The 16368-nt window shown below is 41.7% G+C and overlaps 1 protein-coding gene across 1 annotated transcript in view; it reads right to left on the reverse strand.

Moving 5' to 3' along the window:
- Positions 1–16368, reverse strand: part of LOC126481384 (uncharacterized) — a 416720-nt gene that overhangs the window by 20271 nt on the left and 380081 nt on the right. Inside the window, exon 4 of the mRNA XM_050105099.1 lies at positions 2868–2958. Within this exon, the coding sequence (XP_049961056.1) occupies positions 2868–2958 (91 nt within the window). The remainder of the gene's footprint in view (positions 1–2867; positions 2959–16368) is intronic.

Consider the following 16368-nt stretch of genomic DNA (forward strand, 5'->3'; position numbering starts at 1 on the left):
TCTCCTGCCAAGTACGATGGCCTGGTGAGTAATTTCGCCTGAAGCTACGCAGCCCACATAGCATAACTGTCATCCGTTTCCTTCTTCAAGACAATTCTCAAACGCATTCTGCTGGCGCAATGAATATGCTCCTGCAGCGTTTTCGATGGGAAGTGTTTGGTCACCCACAGCTGGCTTCCTCTGAGTTTCTTCTCTTCTCACATGAACCGCTGACACATTTTGGTGCGGCAACGAGCTGTAGATCAGCGTAGGGATTGGCAGAAAACACTGGCGGCTGGCTTCTATGACGAGGGTATTGGAAACTTGGTTCAACGCTACGACAGTCCTCTAAGTCGGAGTGGCGACTATGTACATCAGTAGCTAGAAGTTGTAGCTAACTGTTGCAAATAAAACGTTTCTGATATTCTCAGTGGTTTCCATTTAGTGGCCGATCGGAACTTACTTTCCGAATATCTCTCGTATATATACACATAACTAAGATTGTACGAAACCCTCAGTGTGCGTGTTCTGATCGCTCTCATCCCGATTTTTGTCGTTGAAATAGGCAAACCGACTTACATCATTTGCCTTGTTGCAGTTGTGGTGTGTTGGCTGATGTTATTGGTAGTGATAGACTGAATAAAAAGCCATGAAAAGTGTCAGTGTCAGGAAGATCCGCACAGGTGTTATACTACAGACATCTTATATGATTACCTGATTGCTCACAACTGAAGTCTTGAACTATGTCTCAAATCATGTATACACACAGGAACGTCTCACTGTCTTCGACAGTAGATTCATTATGCCTAACAGTGAGTATAACTTCAAATTGTCATTTCACGTTTTCAGTCCCGTTAACAGCTGGACAAATTATTTATTAAAAATACCGTCACGTAGCGCAACACGGCTTTTGCCTCTCATTCCCCAATTACCCAAGGGAAAGCATTGCGTTTTTGTTTCTCCAATTACCCAAGGGAAAACATTGCGTCTTTTTTTTTTTTTTTAAGTCGACAACCCTAAGGATGGTATGATAGCTCGAGTCGTGTCGTTTGCCAGATGTCTTCTTTGTTTCCCCATAACTGGTGCATTCTACGTCTTGTACGATCTGGTTTGTACATTCATTAGCCCCGTTCCTGAGAAAATATCCTTCCGCTTCCTTTATTCACAGTTTTCAACAGTGACTAACGGTGCCGTTTATGCTAAATTGTTCATGTTTTCGTTTTTTTCTTATTGACTTGTTGCAGGACGTTTTGAAACATTTTGTGAGTGGCCGCTTCAGTAGATACGGCTGCTACTGCCGTCGACGTGTTGCGCCACTCGTGCGCTCAGCATGAAACAAAAGAAATATGAATTCATTAGAATCTTCCGCTGAGGTTGCGACATTCGAATGGTTCACCACAGCCTAGTGCTGGAAAGATTCGATGATGACAAGCTAGATCTGTCAAAATCGGTAACGGTAATAAAAATAATTGCTAGCGATGTTGGAAAACTTGATTTTTTCAAGAATAATATTGATAAGCATTGGTCATTATTATCTGGTGAAAGGTCTCCTGTCCTATGTTCTGATTTTCCCACTGTAACAGAGACTCGACAACATATAACTTGAGAAAAATCTGACCCATGAAAGCTCACACATTGCTACATTGGTGAATAATTATGTTGCTGAAACAGGAAATTCTCTGAATTGAAGTTCTATTTTCTTGCTCCTCATGACTTTCACTTTTCCTTTCTTTCACATTACCTCCAGCAGCAAAGAAAATGGCATCTCCGAATTTCAGAAATACAGTCACTTGCCATTTGACTTTTACCTCAGTCGCCATGTTTCACTTTCTTCATGTCTTCCGAAAGGTGTTGACCTGTTGATAAGATGGAGAGTATCCTATAATCCTATCGTTCCGCTTAGAGGACACCTTTTCTGAATTTCCACATTTTTCATGACACTCTACCATCGGAAAGATATTTCTTTCAAGGACTCACCAGCATATGTTTTAAGTTTTTCAATATTTAACATTGCTTGTTGCAATTTGCTACAGAAAAAAGGGATGATCAGCTTTACATTAAATGTAAGAATGGAAGGAAAATTCGAGTTAAACCTCCTGTTGACAATGGGGTCATTAGTGACAGAGCACAAGCTCAGATTACGGAAGGATGGTGAAGGAAATTGCCTGTATTCATTTCAAAGGAACAATCCTGGCATTTGTCTGGAGCAGTTTGGGGAAATCACGTGAAACCTAAATCTGATGGCCCATACGGGAACATGAAGCGTATCCAGAATGCGAGTCAGTGTGTTTACTACCAAACTACATGAATTGTTTCTTGTATTACATCTACAAAGTTCTGATCATGCAGCCTAATAATTATTCTCCTCGTTACAACTTGTTAGAAGCATGAGTGCTTAAGTATGTCTCAATAACTACTGCGTCCGAACAGACCTGAAAAGGCCCAACGGTACCGACCGACCGCCACGTCACCCTCAGCGCACAGACGTCATCGCATGCGGATATGGAGGGAATGGGATCAGCACACCAACCTTCCGGCAGTTGGTAGGTATCGTAACCTGCAGCCGCTACTTCTCGCCTCAAGTAGCTCCCTAATTGGCCTCACAAGAGCTGAATAGAGTCCCAGTTACCAACAGCGCACGACAGGCCCATCCAAGTACTAACCACGCCCGACTGTGCTTAACTTCGGTGATCTAACTGAAACTGGTGTTTCCAAAGCGACAAGGCCGTTGACATATCAACATAAACGCTCGAATAATTTTATATCTGTTATATCAGGGAAATACTTAGATCCGTATCGTAAGCTACTTGGATAACAGTTGGAGTTCTGCTCTTGTGACTGAAAAACTGTTTCATCAGGATGGTAACGAGCAGCCGACATTTACTCACCAGCTGCCTTTGGTTGTTTAGCGGAACTTCTGCTGCCACTCCTCGGTACTCTCCGGCGCCCGACCTGCGTCTCTGTCTCTTCCGCCGATACCTGCAACATTCGATGAACCCGTGACATGAGTAAAAGTCGTAAAACCGCGATTACCTTAGCAGCTACAAGAACCTGTGAAGAATCATTGCATCTGAAACCGGTGAAACTATCCCGTTGTATTCCGTTTTCTATGAGTTGCCAGGCACAGCTTATGCAGGGGTCTGGAGGCAAGGAACTAATTGATAAAAATCTAGCTAAGAGAACAGCCTGATCACGGAAAACAGTGAACTACAGCAAAATACTTATAAGCTCATAAAAGAAAAAAAAACTAAGAAACGAGTTTAGAAACATATAGAGATTGCGTGGCAGCGAACAGAAAGTGAGGAAAACACAAAATCATATTTTCCTATGAGCTACCAAAGTTTAACGATCAAGTTACCACTATCACAGAACATTACAGCCATGTTAACACTTAATGGGAAACTGAAAGCATACTATAAACGCTTAGAAATATTTAATGATGCACTGTGCATATTTAATGCGGAGACAGAAGTATTGATAATCTGTTTAGCCTGCAGTAATTATAGGAAACTAGCTCCCTCAAGAAGCTAATTACTGAAAAAGGAGGACGATGTTCTTTCAGTACTTCATGTTTAGATAAAAAATGCATAACTTTCTTATCTCAACAAGTTTGTCAGTTGTGTGACAGTCTTTTGCTGTCAAACACAGGGTGATTCCGTGACGATGATACAAACTTTCAGGGATAACGGTCAAGAGTAAATGTATGAAAGAGAAGTGAAGGACCTTGGTTCGGAAACGATCGAGTCCAAAATTGTAAGTGAAACTCGTTCTGGTACCTCTGACCGTAAAACACATGTATTGTTGTTGCTAAGACTGCAGGGTAGGCCTCTTTCAGGAACGGACCAAAACAAAAAAGTCCTCTAAACATGGGATCTAAAATGCATACCATAAGAGCTCTGGGCATTTGTTCAGAAGTGACCTGTTTCGTAGTAACGAAGATGAACAAATGCCCATATATCTTAAGATATGAATTTTAGATCACAATTTACTGTACATTTTTGTCTTGTTTTGGTCCATACTACAGCCTCTCTAAGTTGCCTGCCCTACAATCTTAACAACAACGGTAGAGGTACATGTATTCCACTCTCAGAGGTTTCACAACGATTTTCCCTTATAACTTTGGACTTGGTCGTTTCTGGAATAAGGTCCCTCACATCAAACTGATACACTTACCCTTCTCCAACATCCAAGAAAGTTTGTAACATCGTCACGGAATCACCCTTTATAACTTAAGACACACTTTGAAAAACCTGATTGTAAGCTAGAAGGCTAAGAGATTTGTAATGATAAATTAGATAAAGATCCATACACGTAGATACAAATCGGATGTTTCAGTAATTATTAAGTGTTGGTCTAATCTAATTTCTTATTTGAAAAGATATGTACCCGATACAGCTGAAACCTGGCATTGTAATTGCTGTATCCAAAGCCACAATGTAGATGAATGAACATATTTCATTTGTCGGAGCGAATTCAGATATAATTACGAGGTGTTGCCGCTTTTTGGCATGAAATGCATCTGACAGCTATGAATGATCATAGTAGCTCCTTTTATCATGAGTCGGCTTCTGACTGTCCAATGGGGGTCGTAGAATGGGGGAATACCAGTATGTGGACTCGTAATTTGGATTCGGAAGTTTGGTAGGGCAAGAGGTACCGACGCAGTTACAGCTGTGAGGCTGGGTAGCTATGAATCATATCACAGATGCCATCATACCGCAATGGAATCCCTATCCCAAAGCAAAGAAAATGGGACGACATGGATTATGGAACACACAATTCATGCAGTATTCTCCCTAAAAATGTCTGATGAATTGGATTTCCTGGAATATTTATAGAATGAACACGGAAGACACCAAACACGGAAGAAATATAGTTACACCGTTGCAAATTTCATGAAAATATCTTTGCAAAAAGCGTATGGTGATATAGGACTACAATTTATTTGTTCTACTTTTCCTTTCGTGTTCTCTTTTCCCTTCATTTAATGTGACAACGTGATTTGCGGTGCTGTGCAAAGTACTTATTTACTTTTCTATGCTCCATATGCTGAGATCTTTCGTTACGCAAAACGTCATTAGAAAAACACTAACACATAAACAGACGTAGGAAACTTGTCTCAGGACCATTCTGAACTTGCTTGGTGTGGTGCACGTTCCAATACATATCTCCACATATACTGCGGACAGGCTGCTTGTCTACAGTATGACGTTGACTAAGACTGGTACTCTACAATAGCTGGAAGAAACTTCTATTTCCGTTATTTAAGGTACATTATTTTTTAAAACAGTATACAACCTCAGGAAGTGAACATTTAGTTTCGAGTATCAGCGAGGATGTCTGCTACCAGGTTATGCTAGTTTGTATTCAATATTTCCATCAGGAGTTTTTGAATTAAAAGACGCTTACTTTGTTACAACGATTACTTTTTTGTACGGCGTCCAGTGAATATTTTATTTTCTGTCTGACAACCAAGAAAAATGGCTCTGAGCACTATGGGACTTAACATCTGAGGTCATCAGTCCCCAGAACTCAGAACTACTTAAACCTAACTAACCTAAGGACATCACACACATCCATGCCCGAGGCAGGATTAGAACCTGCGACCGTAGCGGTTGCGCGGTTCCAGACTGAAGCGCCTAGAACCGCTCGGCCACACCGGCCGGCTGACAACCAAGAAGGCCGCAGGCTTTAAATTCCTATGAAGGACTGTCAATTCGTTCTTCTGCTGTTAATTGTGTTTTATCCTTAGTTCTTTATTTGGCTTTAAGAAGTACAGTACGTCACGATATTTGTTTATGAAAACTGCATTATGAAGATATACACTTTTTGTTTCGCTGTATATTACGAAGATTCAATTCGCCACAAGGAACTTCCGTGGCGACAAATGTATTCTGAGGAACACTTACAATTTTATTTCACACCATTTATTTCTTGATTTCGTTCTTTATTGCTGTAAAGGTGTGGAGAGTATGTGTCACTCTTTGTCGGAACGTGATATTTACGTTTAAATTTAAATAAAGCAGTGAAGCTCGGCGATGAAGGCACCCTTGGAGAGCGCAAGGAAGACGGTTATGGGAGAAGGAGCCCCCCCTCCCCCCCCCCCCCCCAAAAGAAGGATAATTCAGTCGTAAGAACCATTAACCGCGAAATGGCAAGGTCCCATATTTGAGTCCCGGTCCGGCACACAGCATTAATCGGCAAGAAGTTTTCAAGAATGTTACTCCTGTAGTGTACCAACACTCCGTCCCTTTCCACAACAGTACTCTGCGCCACAGCGATGGCCATAAACAGGCTTAGGAACACGTACAACAACGCCAGCAGATCCTTATGTGGTCGATACTTTGAATTATTGGGAATTAATCTTACGGAAGCTATGATAACGATAATGAGCGCAGCCAAATAAAATCGAGATGCATGACGCAGAGCATTTAATGGAGAAAGGCGACAGGAAAGTATTCTCGAATAGTTTTCGGCCTGAAGTTATAGTTTTCAGATTCAACAGAGCGATGATGCTGCGGGCAATCGTAATTTTTGGTGCCTATGTTATCTCTGACCTTAAAATGAGCTCCAACTTCCATTCGTGTCATGAGTTACTGGTTTTACCTTGTATTTATATATAGCTCGTTTCTGTTCGTGTTGTAACCTTGTTAGTTTTACATCATCCCCTTGCTAAGAACTCTACATTTTGCTTTCATTTACCGCACCACGCACTTCATGTCAATCAGCAGACGTTTGTGCAGTAGTTGTTCCGTACTATACTGCGTACGTACAAACCCTGAAACATAATTAATAGTGAAAACTGACTCGGATGAAAGTATGCGACAGTAGGAGAAAGAACGTTCCGATAAACATAGCTCCGCAAATCAGTTTTTTGCGAGATAATTGTGAAATCGTGTTACAAACCGCCAATGACTTCAGTACAAAATACGGTTTTAGTTAGTTAAACATACACTGAGGTGATAAAAGTCGTGGGATACGGCCTAGTATCGTGCCGGATCGCCTTTTGCCCGGCGTACTGCAACAACTTGGCATGGCATGGACTCAACACATAGTTGGAAGTACTCTGCAGAAGTATTGAGCCATGCCTCCGCTACTGCAGAAGTGTTGCCAGTGCAGCATTTTGGGAGCACAATATGACCTGTCTACTGTGTCCCATAAATGTTGCGATTCATGTCGAGCGATCCGGGTGACCAAATCATTCGCTCGAACTGTCCCAAACGATCTTCAAACGAATTACGTACAACTGTGGCCTATTGACATGGCGAATTGTTATAAAGTCCATGAATCGCAGAAAATGGTCTCCAGGTAACCGAACATAACCATTTCCAGTCAATGATCGGTTCAGTTGGACCAGAGGATCCAGTCCATTCCATATAAACACAGCCCTCACCATTATGCAACCATGACCATTTAGTACTGTGCATTGTTGACATCTTGAGTAAGGCTTCTTGGGGTCTGTGCCACACTCGAACACTACCATCAGCTTTCACCATCCCCCAATCGGGAATCATCTGACAAGGCCACTGTTTTTCAGTCGTCTAGGGTCCAACCGATGTGGTCGCGAGCCCAGGAGAGGCGTCCAGGCGGTGCCGTGTTGTTAGCAAAAGCACTCGCATCGACCGTCTACTGTCGTAGACCATTATCGCCAAATTTCGACGCACTCTCCTAATAAATAATTTCGTACCACGCTCCATATTAATTTCTGCGGCTATTTCACACACGGTTGCTGGTCTGTTAGCACTGCTAACTCTACGCAACCGCCGATGCTCTCTGCCGTTAAGTGAAGACCGTCGGCCACTGTGTTGTCCATGGTGAGAGGTAATGCCTGAAATTTGTTGTTCTCAGCACACTCTTGGCAGTGTGGATCTTGGAAAATCCAATTCCCCAACGCTTTCCGAGATGGAATGACCCATGTGTCTAGCTCCAACTAGCACTTCGCATTCAAAGTCTTTTAATTTCCGTCGTGCGGCCGCAATCACGCAAGAAATCTTTTCACATGAATCACCCGAGTCCAAATGACAGCTCCGTCAATGAACTGTCCTTTTATACTTTGTGTACGCGATACCACCGCCGACTGTATATGTGCATATCATTATCCCATGACTTTTCTCACCTCAGTGTAGTTTAAATGCTATCTTTTCGATAAGACCGCTTTATGGACCTCAAATTACATCCATGGCCTGGGGTTGGAGACTGTGGTGTATGCATGATGGGGCACCGGATCTTTTTACTCCTGATGTAAGAGGGTATCTCAAGCGCTGATATGAAGCAGGAGGTGTCTGGGGTTACCCAAAAGTTGTGGTGCACAACACTCCCATTGATACGGTTGATGAACTGGAGCAGTAAATGATACAGTCTTCCCAAAATTTATGAGATAGCCCCTTTTTGCTTCAAACAATTCGTGACCCACCGCAGAGATGAAAGCAGCATTATATCCAAATGTGGAGAAGCATGAAAAACATCTTTTAACAGATATGAGTGTATGAAGCAGTAAGCTAAGGAAGGCCACGGGTGAAATTTGAATGCAATTAGATGAAGCCGTGATCGTAAAGTTTACATGTCTTATATGTTTGTACCAAATAGGGCAATACTTTGTAATGTAGTCAGTGGCGGCTCGTAGCAACAAATTCCGAAATACCTCGCCACTGACTGTTTTCGTAACTTATTTTCACTGGAACGTTTTTCCTTCTAATGTGTATTTTCTCCCATGTTGGTTTCTGTTATTAATTATGATATTCACTACATTACCCGACAAGAACGAACCGAGATAAAAACTTTTAAAAATTTAGGGGGCTGTGTAATGTTCCCCAAGTGTTAGCGGATTTCGTGACTGTGTGTTGTCGCGCAGTAGCGCGGAGACGATTTTATCGCTGATTAGTAAACAATGCGATTACAATAAAACCTCTCTGTAAACTACAGTATCTATGTAATGTTAAATGAACCGGACCGGCAACTTTTGTTCGCTCCTTCCTCTTCAGCCATTGTCCGGTACGGTCGCAATAATCTATATTACGTAGAGGTTCCGTTTTTTTGTACTCATTTTGCGTAATAACAATTATTTAATTTCATTGTGTTTATCATTACGACTAATCATACCTTTTTTCCTCAGCTTTTTCATGAATCTGATAAGAAAATGTGGCTTACTTTGAGTGGGGATGTCTGTTGGTGAATGACCGCACATTAACGGCACCAATCAGTGGAATAAGATTGGTTTGCTTTCAGGAAAGAACCTGCATCTAAAATTTCACTTTTAGCAAAAGGAAGTCCAATAGCGATTAGGCGTAAATCACGCCCCAAAATTATACTCGCCAACAGACAATCCCGGTAGAGAAGCCTAGCTAAAAAAATATGGTGGTAATTAAATTCCTAAATTTCAATATTTTAAAAGTAAATAATAATATAAAAACATAATAATAATAATAATAATAATAAACCCCCCACCATAAAGACTGCTAGTGGAGTTGGTAATAGTCTGTCATGACATATTGGAACGTGAATGTTTTTCGACCTTGAACCGTGTTCTTAGCTGTAACAAGTTTCATTAAATCGTTCAAGTGGTTAACTACAGACGTTCTCCTGCACTCGAGGTCTGACTCACATCACAGACACTAGGCAAGTGCTACTAATTTGTGCGCAGCTTTGCTGAAATGAAGTTGGCAGTGAACCTTTCACTCTATAGCAGCAAAGTTTGCGCTGTTCTAAAATTCACTGACTTTAAATAATGTGCCGGACCAGGACTCAAATTGAATAGAATTTTACGTAACATGACAATCTGGAAAGCAATAATGATGACCAAAATTATTATTTGATTGTCTTGATTGCGAAGTTTTTTGAATAAAATTGCTGGTTGGTATACGCTGAAACCATCTTCACAATCTACAATAAAATTGAAAGCAAGCAAATTACTAGCTACTACATTAAAATGTTGATAACAAATGACAGGAGTGATAACTAAAACAAGTTATAAGATGCAAAAATAACACGCCCCAAAACTGCAATGCATGTTTCTACCAGGTATATATTGGATGCAAAGCAATCCGAGAGGGCGATCATGCATGGATTACGTATAAATATTCATAAAAAGTAATTAAACGGAAGTTCATTTATAAGTACAGATTCTTAACATATTTTCAGTTGTACGTAAGAAAGCAGGAGTTATAAAAAAATGTTTCACCATATGAAAAATGTATTCCTCTGCTGACGGTTTAAAGCTAGTCATAACGTAACAGAAAGGTAGAAAACTAAAAAACCATTACATAAATCGGTCCTGAGTTGAGTACATTGTGATGGCTCTAAAATTAGTCCTATAAAGGATGAAGATGAAATAAATTTAAACAACGTACACACTCTCTTGTGTTTCATATTACATTTTATGATTTGATTCGGACAGTAAGTAAGAAAAATTTAAATGAAACAGAACCGGACATCAAGTAACGAAATTAATTAAATTCTGACCAGCTGTAAACTGTCAGAGGGCGACTACGTTTTTCATAGTGTTAAACAATTTTTTTAAATATCGTGCTTTCTTATATATACACTATGTAACCAAAAGTATCTGGACATCCCCAAAAACATAGGTTTTTTATATTAGGTGATTTGTGTTGCCACCTACTGCCAGGTACTTCATATCAGCGACCTCAGTAGCTGATGACATCGTGAAAGAGCTGAATGTGGCACTTGGTGGGACTCACGGATTTCAAACGTGGTCAGATGATTGGGTGTCACTTGTGTCGTACGTCTGTACGCGAGATTTCCACACTCCTAAATATCCCTAAGTGCACTGTTTCCAATGTGATAGTGAAGTAGAAACGTGGAGAGTCACGTACAGCAGAAAAGCGCACAGGCCTACCTCGTCTATTGACTGACTCCGTCGACAGTTGAAGAGGATCGTAAATTGTAACAGGCAGACATCTATCCAGATCATCACACAGCAATTCCAAACTGCATCAGGATTCACTGCAAGTACTATGACAGGCGAGAGGTGAGAACACTTGGATTTCATGGTCGAGCGGCTGCTCATAAACCACACATCACCCCGGTAAATGCCAAATGACGCCACGCTTGGTGTAAGGAGCGTAAACAATGCCCGATTGAACAGTGAAAAAACGTTGTGTGCTATGATGAGTCACGGTACACAATGTGGTCATCCGATGGCAGGGCGTGGGTATGGCGAATGCGCGGTGAACGTCATCTGCCAGCATGTGTAGTGCCAACAGTAAATTTCGGAGGCGGTGGTGTTACGGTGTGGTCGTGATTTTCATGGAGGGGGCTTGCACCCCTTGTTGCTTTGCGTGGCACTATTACAGCACAGTCCTACATTGATGTTTTAAGTACCTTCTTGCTTCCCCCTATTGAAGAGCAATACGGGGATGGCGACTGCATCTTTCAACAAGATCGAGCATCTGTTCATAATGCACCGCCTGTGGCGGAATGCTTACACGACAATAACATCCCTGTAATGGGCTGGCCTGCACAGAGTCCTGACCTGAATCCTATAGATCACCTTTGGAATGTTTTGGAATGCCGACTTCGTGCCAGGCCTCACCGACCTATATCGGTACCTCTCCTCAGTGCAGCACTCTGTGAAGAATGGGCTGCCATTCCCCAAGAAACCTTTCAGCACCTGATTGAACGTATATCTGCGAGAGTGGAAGCTGTCATCACGGCTAAGAGCGGGCGAACACCGTATTTCATTCCAGCCTTACCGATGGAGGGCGCCACGAACTTTTAAGTTATTTTCAGCCAGGTGTCCGGATACTTTTGATCACATAGTGCAACTTATAATGTTTTACAGGTCTATAGTTTTAAATTAACTTGTCTTTAATTAATCTGAATGATTATTGGTACGTTATGTTAGCATCAACCCCCTCTAGGATCACTTTGCATAATGTATATAGCTGGTTGAAGCATGCACGGCAGTTTTCATTGGTGTTGTCTTTATATCTTATGACTTGTTGCAGTGCAGCGGAATGAGAGGTATATCGTGTTTTTGTTGTAACTAATGTCATCTGGAAACTTCCTGGCAGATTGAAACTGTGTGCTGGACCGAGACTCGAACTCTGGACCTTTGCCTTTTGCGGACAAGTGCTCTACCATTTGAGCTACCCAAGCACGACTGACGCCCCGTCCTTACAGCTTTTTCCGCCAGTACCTCGCCTCCTACCTTCCAAACTTTACAGAAGCTCTCCTGCGAACCTTGCACAACTAGCACTCCATAAAGAAAGGACGCTGCGGAGACATGGCTTAGCCACAGCCTGGGGGTTGTTCCCAGAATGAGATTTTCACTCTACAACGGAGTGTGCGCTGATATGAAACTTTCTGGCAGATTAAAACTGTGTGCCGGACCGAGACTCGAACTATGGACCTTTGCCTTTTGCGGGCAAGTGCTCTACCATCTGAGTAACATGTCTGTAGTAAAATGCTCAACAACTGATACTAAGTTCACAGATTTTGATTAAACTTGTCACAGTAAAACTTGTAAGAATAAAGTTAAATGCCAAAAAATAGTTGCGTACTAATTCAACGGAACATCGCCGTAACAGCTGGTGCTCCAAGAGGGGTAGAAACCAACGAAATTTTTGTATACACAGTAATACAAAGAATACCTGAGTAAATTCGTAGTTACTTTGATGTTACACAGCGTTGCGAAATTTCGTACACAAATCTGACACTTCTACTAGCAACACGACACGGCAGAGCATTACGTCGAAATTAGCACGGAAGATGGATACGGGTACATCATTGAATGATCCATCAAATCAATGCCAGAGTTCATCAACTGTAGTGGCTGGCAAGTGGTGGCCGCTAAGTCTCCGGAAGACAGATGACCAAACGTTTGAGTGAGTGATTTGGACGGACTGTCTAACACTCTCTGCATCGAGTTACACCAGGAAAATAGAGAAATATGCAATGTTGCGTTATCGTGTTGAAGCATAACATTAGAGAGGCATCGAAGATAAAGCTCAGTCACCAGCTTTATTACGTTAGAAACGTAATGGCTGCTACCCAAGTTACAAGCTATGCGAACCAGAAGTGACTATCTTGCGTGTCCAACATAGAATCCCATACCATCACGCTGGATCAGTATAACAATGGCGAATGCAACGTTCGTTCACCTCATAGTCTATACGTATCGGTATGTCCATCGCGATTATAGACGCACAACGGCACTCTTCTGAAAAGACCACATCTTGCCATTTTTCTGTACAGGGTGACTCAAAAGACTGTTAATATGGGAATATTCAATTCTTCACGGAATAAAGTAGGTAGAGAGGTAAAAAACTCAAACACGTTTTTGAAATGACATGGGGTTTTATTGAAACCGAAAAGTGTGTACAAAACGGCCAACAAATAGCGCTTCATATCGGCCGTTATTCATTGACAATATCTTTAGCTGTGCGCAGCTTATCAGTAGATATGATTATTAATTGCCGTTAGATGTCGTCTTTTAGAATTCTCAGTGGGGTTGACGATTACGGTAGACTTACGCCTTCACGTAACTCCACAAGCAATAATCAACCACACGGATGGAGGCTTGGGGACCTGGGATGTCACGGATGACTAGACTGGCCGCTCGTCACGCCATTCTCACAAAACTTGTGTCTTGTCGCCCACTACGGTACTGTGGGGCGGATCATCTAAACAGCTCGTGGCTTCAAACTTTGTGGCAATTTGCTTCACAACAACACTTCTCACAGGACCTTTAGCCATTCTGATACCCTTCTTATGGCGGTAGGACTGTAAAGCTGCAGTAGCGGATTCTCCATTCCGATACTGAAGCTTAACTAACAGTGTCTTTTCTGGCAAAGTCAACATGCCGCGACTGTTAGCGCATCTGACTCCCTCTCTCACTACGGATCATCTTACACACGATTCTCATGAGGAGTCACTGACGTGTTGCTCTTCGGAGTCATATGTCGGCCGGCGTATGCACCTTTTTTGGTTTTAATTAAATCTCACGTCCCTTCACTGATTTGTGTCAAGCTTTAGATGTCTGTCAAGTTTTACCTATCTACCTACATATGAGACTGGTTTGATGCGGCCTGCCACGAATTCCTTTCCTGTGCCAACCTCCTCATTTCAGAGTAGCAATAGCAACCGACATCCTCAATTATTTGCTGGATATATTCCAATATCTATCTTTCTCTACAGTTTTTGCCCTCTACCACTCCATCTAGTACCATGGAAGTCATTCCCTGATGTCTTAACGGATGTCGCATCATCCTGTCCTTTCTCATTGTCAGTGTTTTCCATATATTCCTTTCCTCTCCGATTCTGCGCTGAACCTCCTCATTCCTTACCTAATCAGGTCATCTAATTTTCAACAATCGTCTGTAGCATCACATCTCAAATGCCTCGATTCCTCTGTTCCAGTTTTCCCACAGTCCATGTTTCACTACCATACAATGCTGTGCTATTTTCAGAAATGTCGCCGCACGGGGTAGCCGCGTGGTCTCAGGCGTCTTGTCACGGTCTACGCGGCACCCTCCGTCGGACGTTCGAGTGTGTGTGTTGTCCTTAGAGTATGTTAGTTTAAGTTAAATTAAGCAGTGCATAAGCTTAGGGACCGATGACCTCAGCAGTTTGATCCCATAAGATCTTATCACAGATTTCCTATTTTCAGAAATGTCTTACTCAGATTGAGGTTTATGTTTGATACTAGTAGAATTCTTTTGGCCAGGAATGCCCTTTTTGCTATCCTTGTATGCTTTTGACCTCCTCCTTGCTCCGTCCGTCATTGGTCACTTTGCTGCCTAGGAAGTATATTGAACTGTGTGTGTGTGTGAAATCTTATGGGACTTAACTGCTAAGGTCATTAGTCCCTAAGCATACACACTACTTAACCTAAATTATCCTAAGGATAAACACACACATCCATGCCCGAGGCAGGACTCGAAACTCCGCCGCGACCAGCCGTAAATTCAATTAACGTCATCTACTTCGTGACCATCAATCCTGATAAGTTCCTCGCTGTTCTCGTATGTGCTACATCTCATTACTTTCGTCTTTCTTTGATTTACTTTCAAACAATATTCTATACTCATTAGGCTCTTTATTTCATTCATCAGCTCATGTAATTCTTCTTACTTTCGCTCAGGATACCAATATCAGCGAATCGTATAATTGATTTCTTTTCATTCTGAATTTTATTCCTGCTCCTGAACCCATCTTTTATTTCCTTCATTGCTTCTTCGATGTACAAATTGAACAGTTGGAACGATCCTTTTTAATCCGAGTACCTCGTCTTTTGTCTTTCACCCTTATTATTTCCTTTTGGCTATTGTACATATTGTCTGTTACCCGTCTCTCCCTATAGCTTATACCTATTTTTCTCAAAATTTCGTACATCTTTCACCATTTTACATTGGCGAACGCTTCTTCCATGTCGATAAATCCCATGAAGGTGTCCTGATTTTTCTTTAGTCTTGCTTCCATTATCAACCGCAAAGCCTCTTTCGTGCCTTTACCTTTCCTAAAGCCAAACTGATCGCCATTTAACACAGCCGCAAGTTTCCTTTCCATTCTTCTGTATATTAGTCTTGTAAACAACTTGGATGCATGAGCTGTAAAGCTGATTGTGCGATAATTCTCGCACTTGTCAGCTCTTGCAGACCTCGGAATTGTCTGGATGTTATTTTTCCGAAAGTCAGATGGTATGTCGCCAGACTCATACAGTCTAAATATCAAAGGGTATATTCGTTTGGTTGCCAATTCCCCCAATGATTTTAGAAATTCTGTTGGAATGTTATCTGTCCCTTCTGAGTCATTCGGTCTAAGTCGTCCAAAGCTCTCTTAAATTCTGATTCTGTTCCTGGATTCCCTACCTCTTCTAAATCGACTCCTGTTCCTTCTTCTTCCAAATAACACAAATCTTCCCCCTTATACAGGGCTTCAATGTACTCTTTTCACCTCTCCACTCTCTCCTCTGCATTTACCAGTGGAATTCCCGTTGCGCTCTTAGTGTTATCACACTCGCTTTTAATGTCACCGAAGGTTTTTTTTACTTTCCTATATGCTGAGCTAGTACTTCCGACAATCATTTCTTTTTCGATTTCTTCACATTTTTCCTGCAGCCATTTCGTCTTAGCTTCCCTACACTTCCTATTTACTTCACTCCTCAGCGACTTGTATTTCCTTGAACATTTTTGTACGTTTCTCTTTCATCGATCAGCTGTAGTATTTCTTCATGGTTTCTTCGCAGTTACCTTATTTGTACCTATATTTACCTTTCCAACTTACGTGATTGTCCTTTTTAGAGTTGTCCATTCCTCTTCAACTGTACTGACTACTGAGCTATTCATTATTGCTGTACCTATAGCCTTAGAGAACTCCAAGCGTATCTCGTCATTCCTTAATACTTCTGTATCCGAGTTCTTTGCGTATTGA

Source organism: Schistocerca serialis, chromosome 5 (assembly GCF_023864345.2).
Source record: "Schistocerca serialis cubense isolate TAMUIC-IGC-003099 chromosome 5, iqSchSeri2.2, whole genome shotgun sequence".
NCBI lineage: Eukaryota > Metazoa > Arthropoda > Insecta > Orthoptera > Acrididae > Schistocerca > Schistocerca serialis.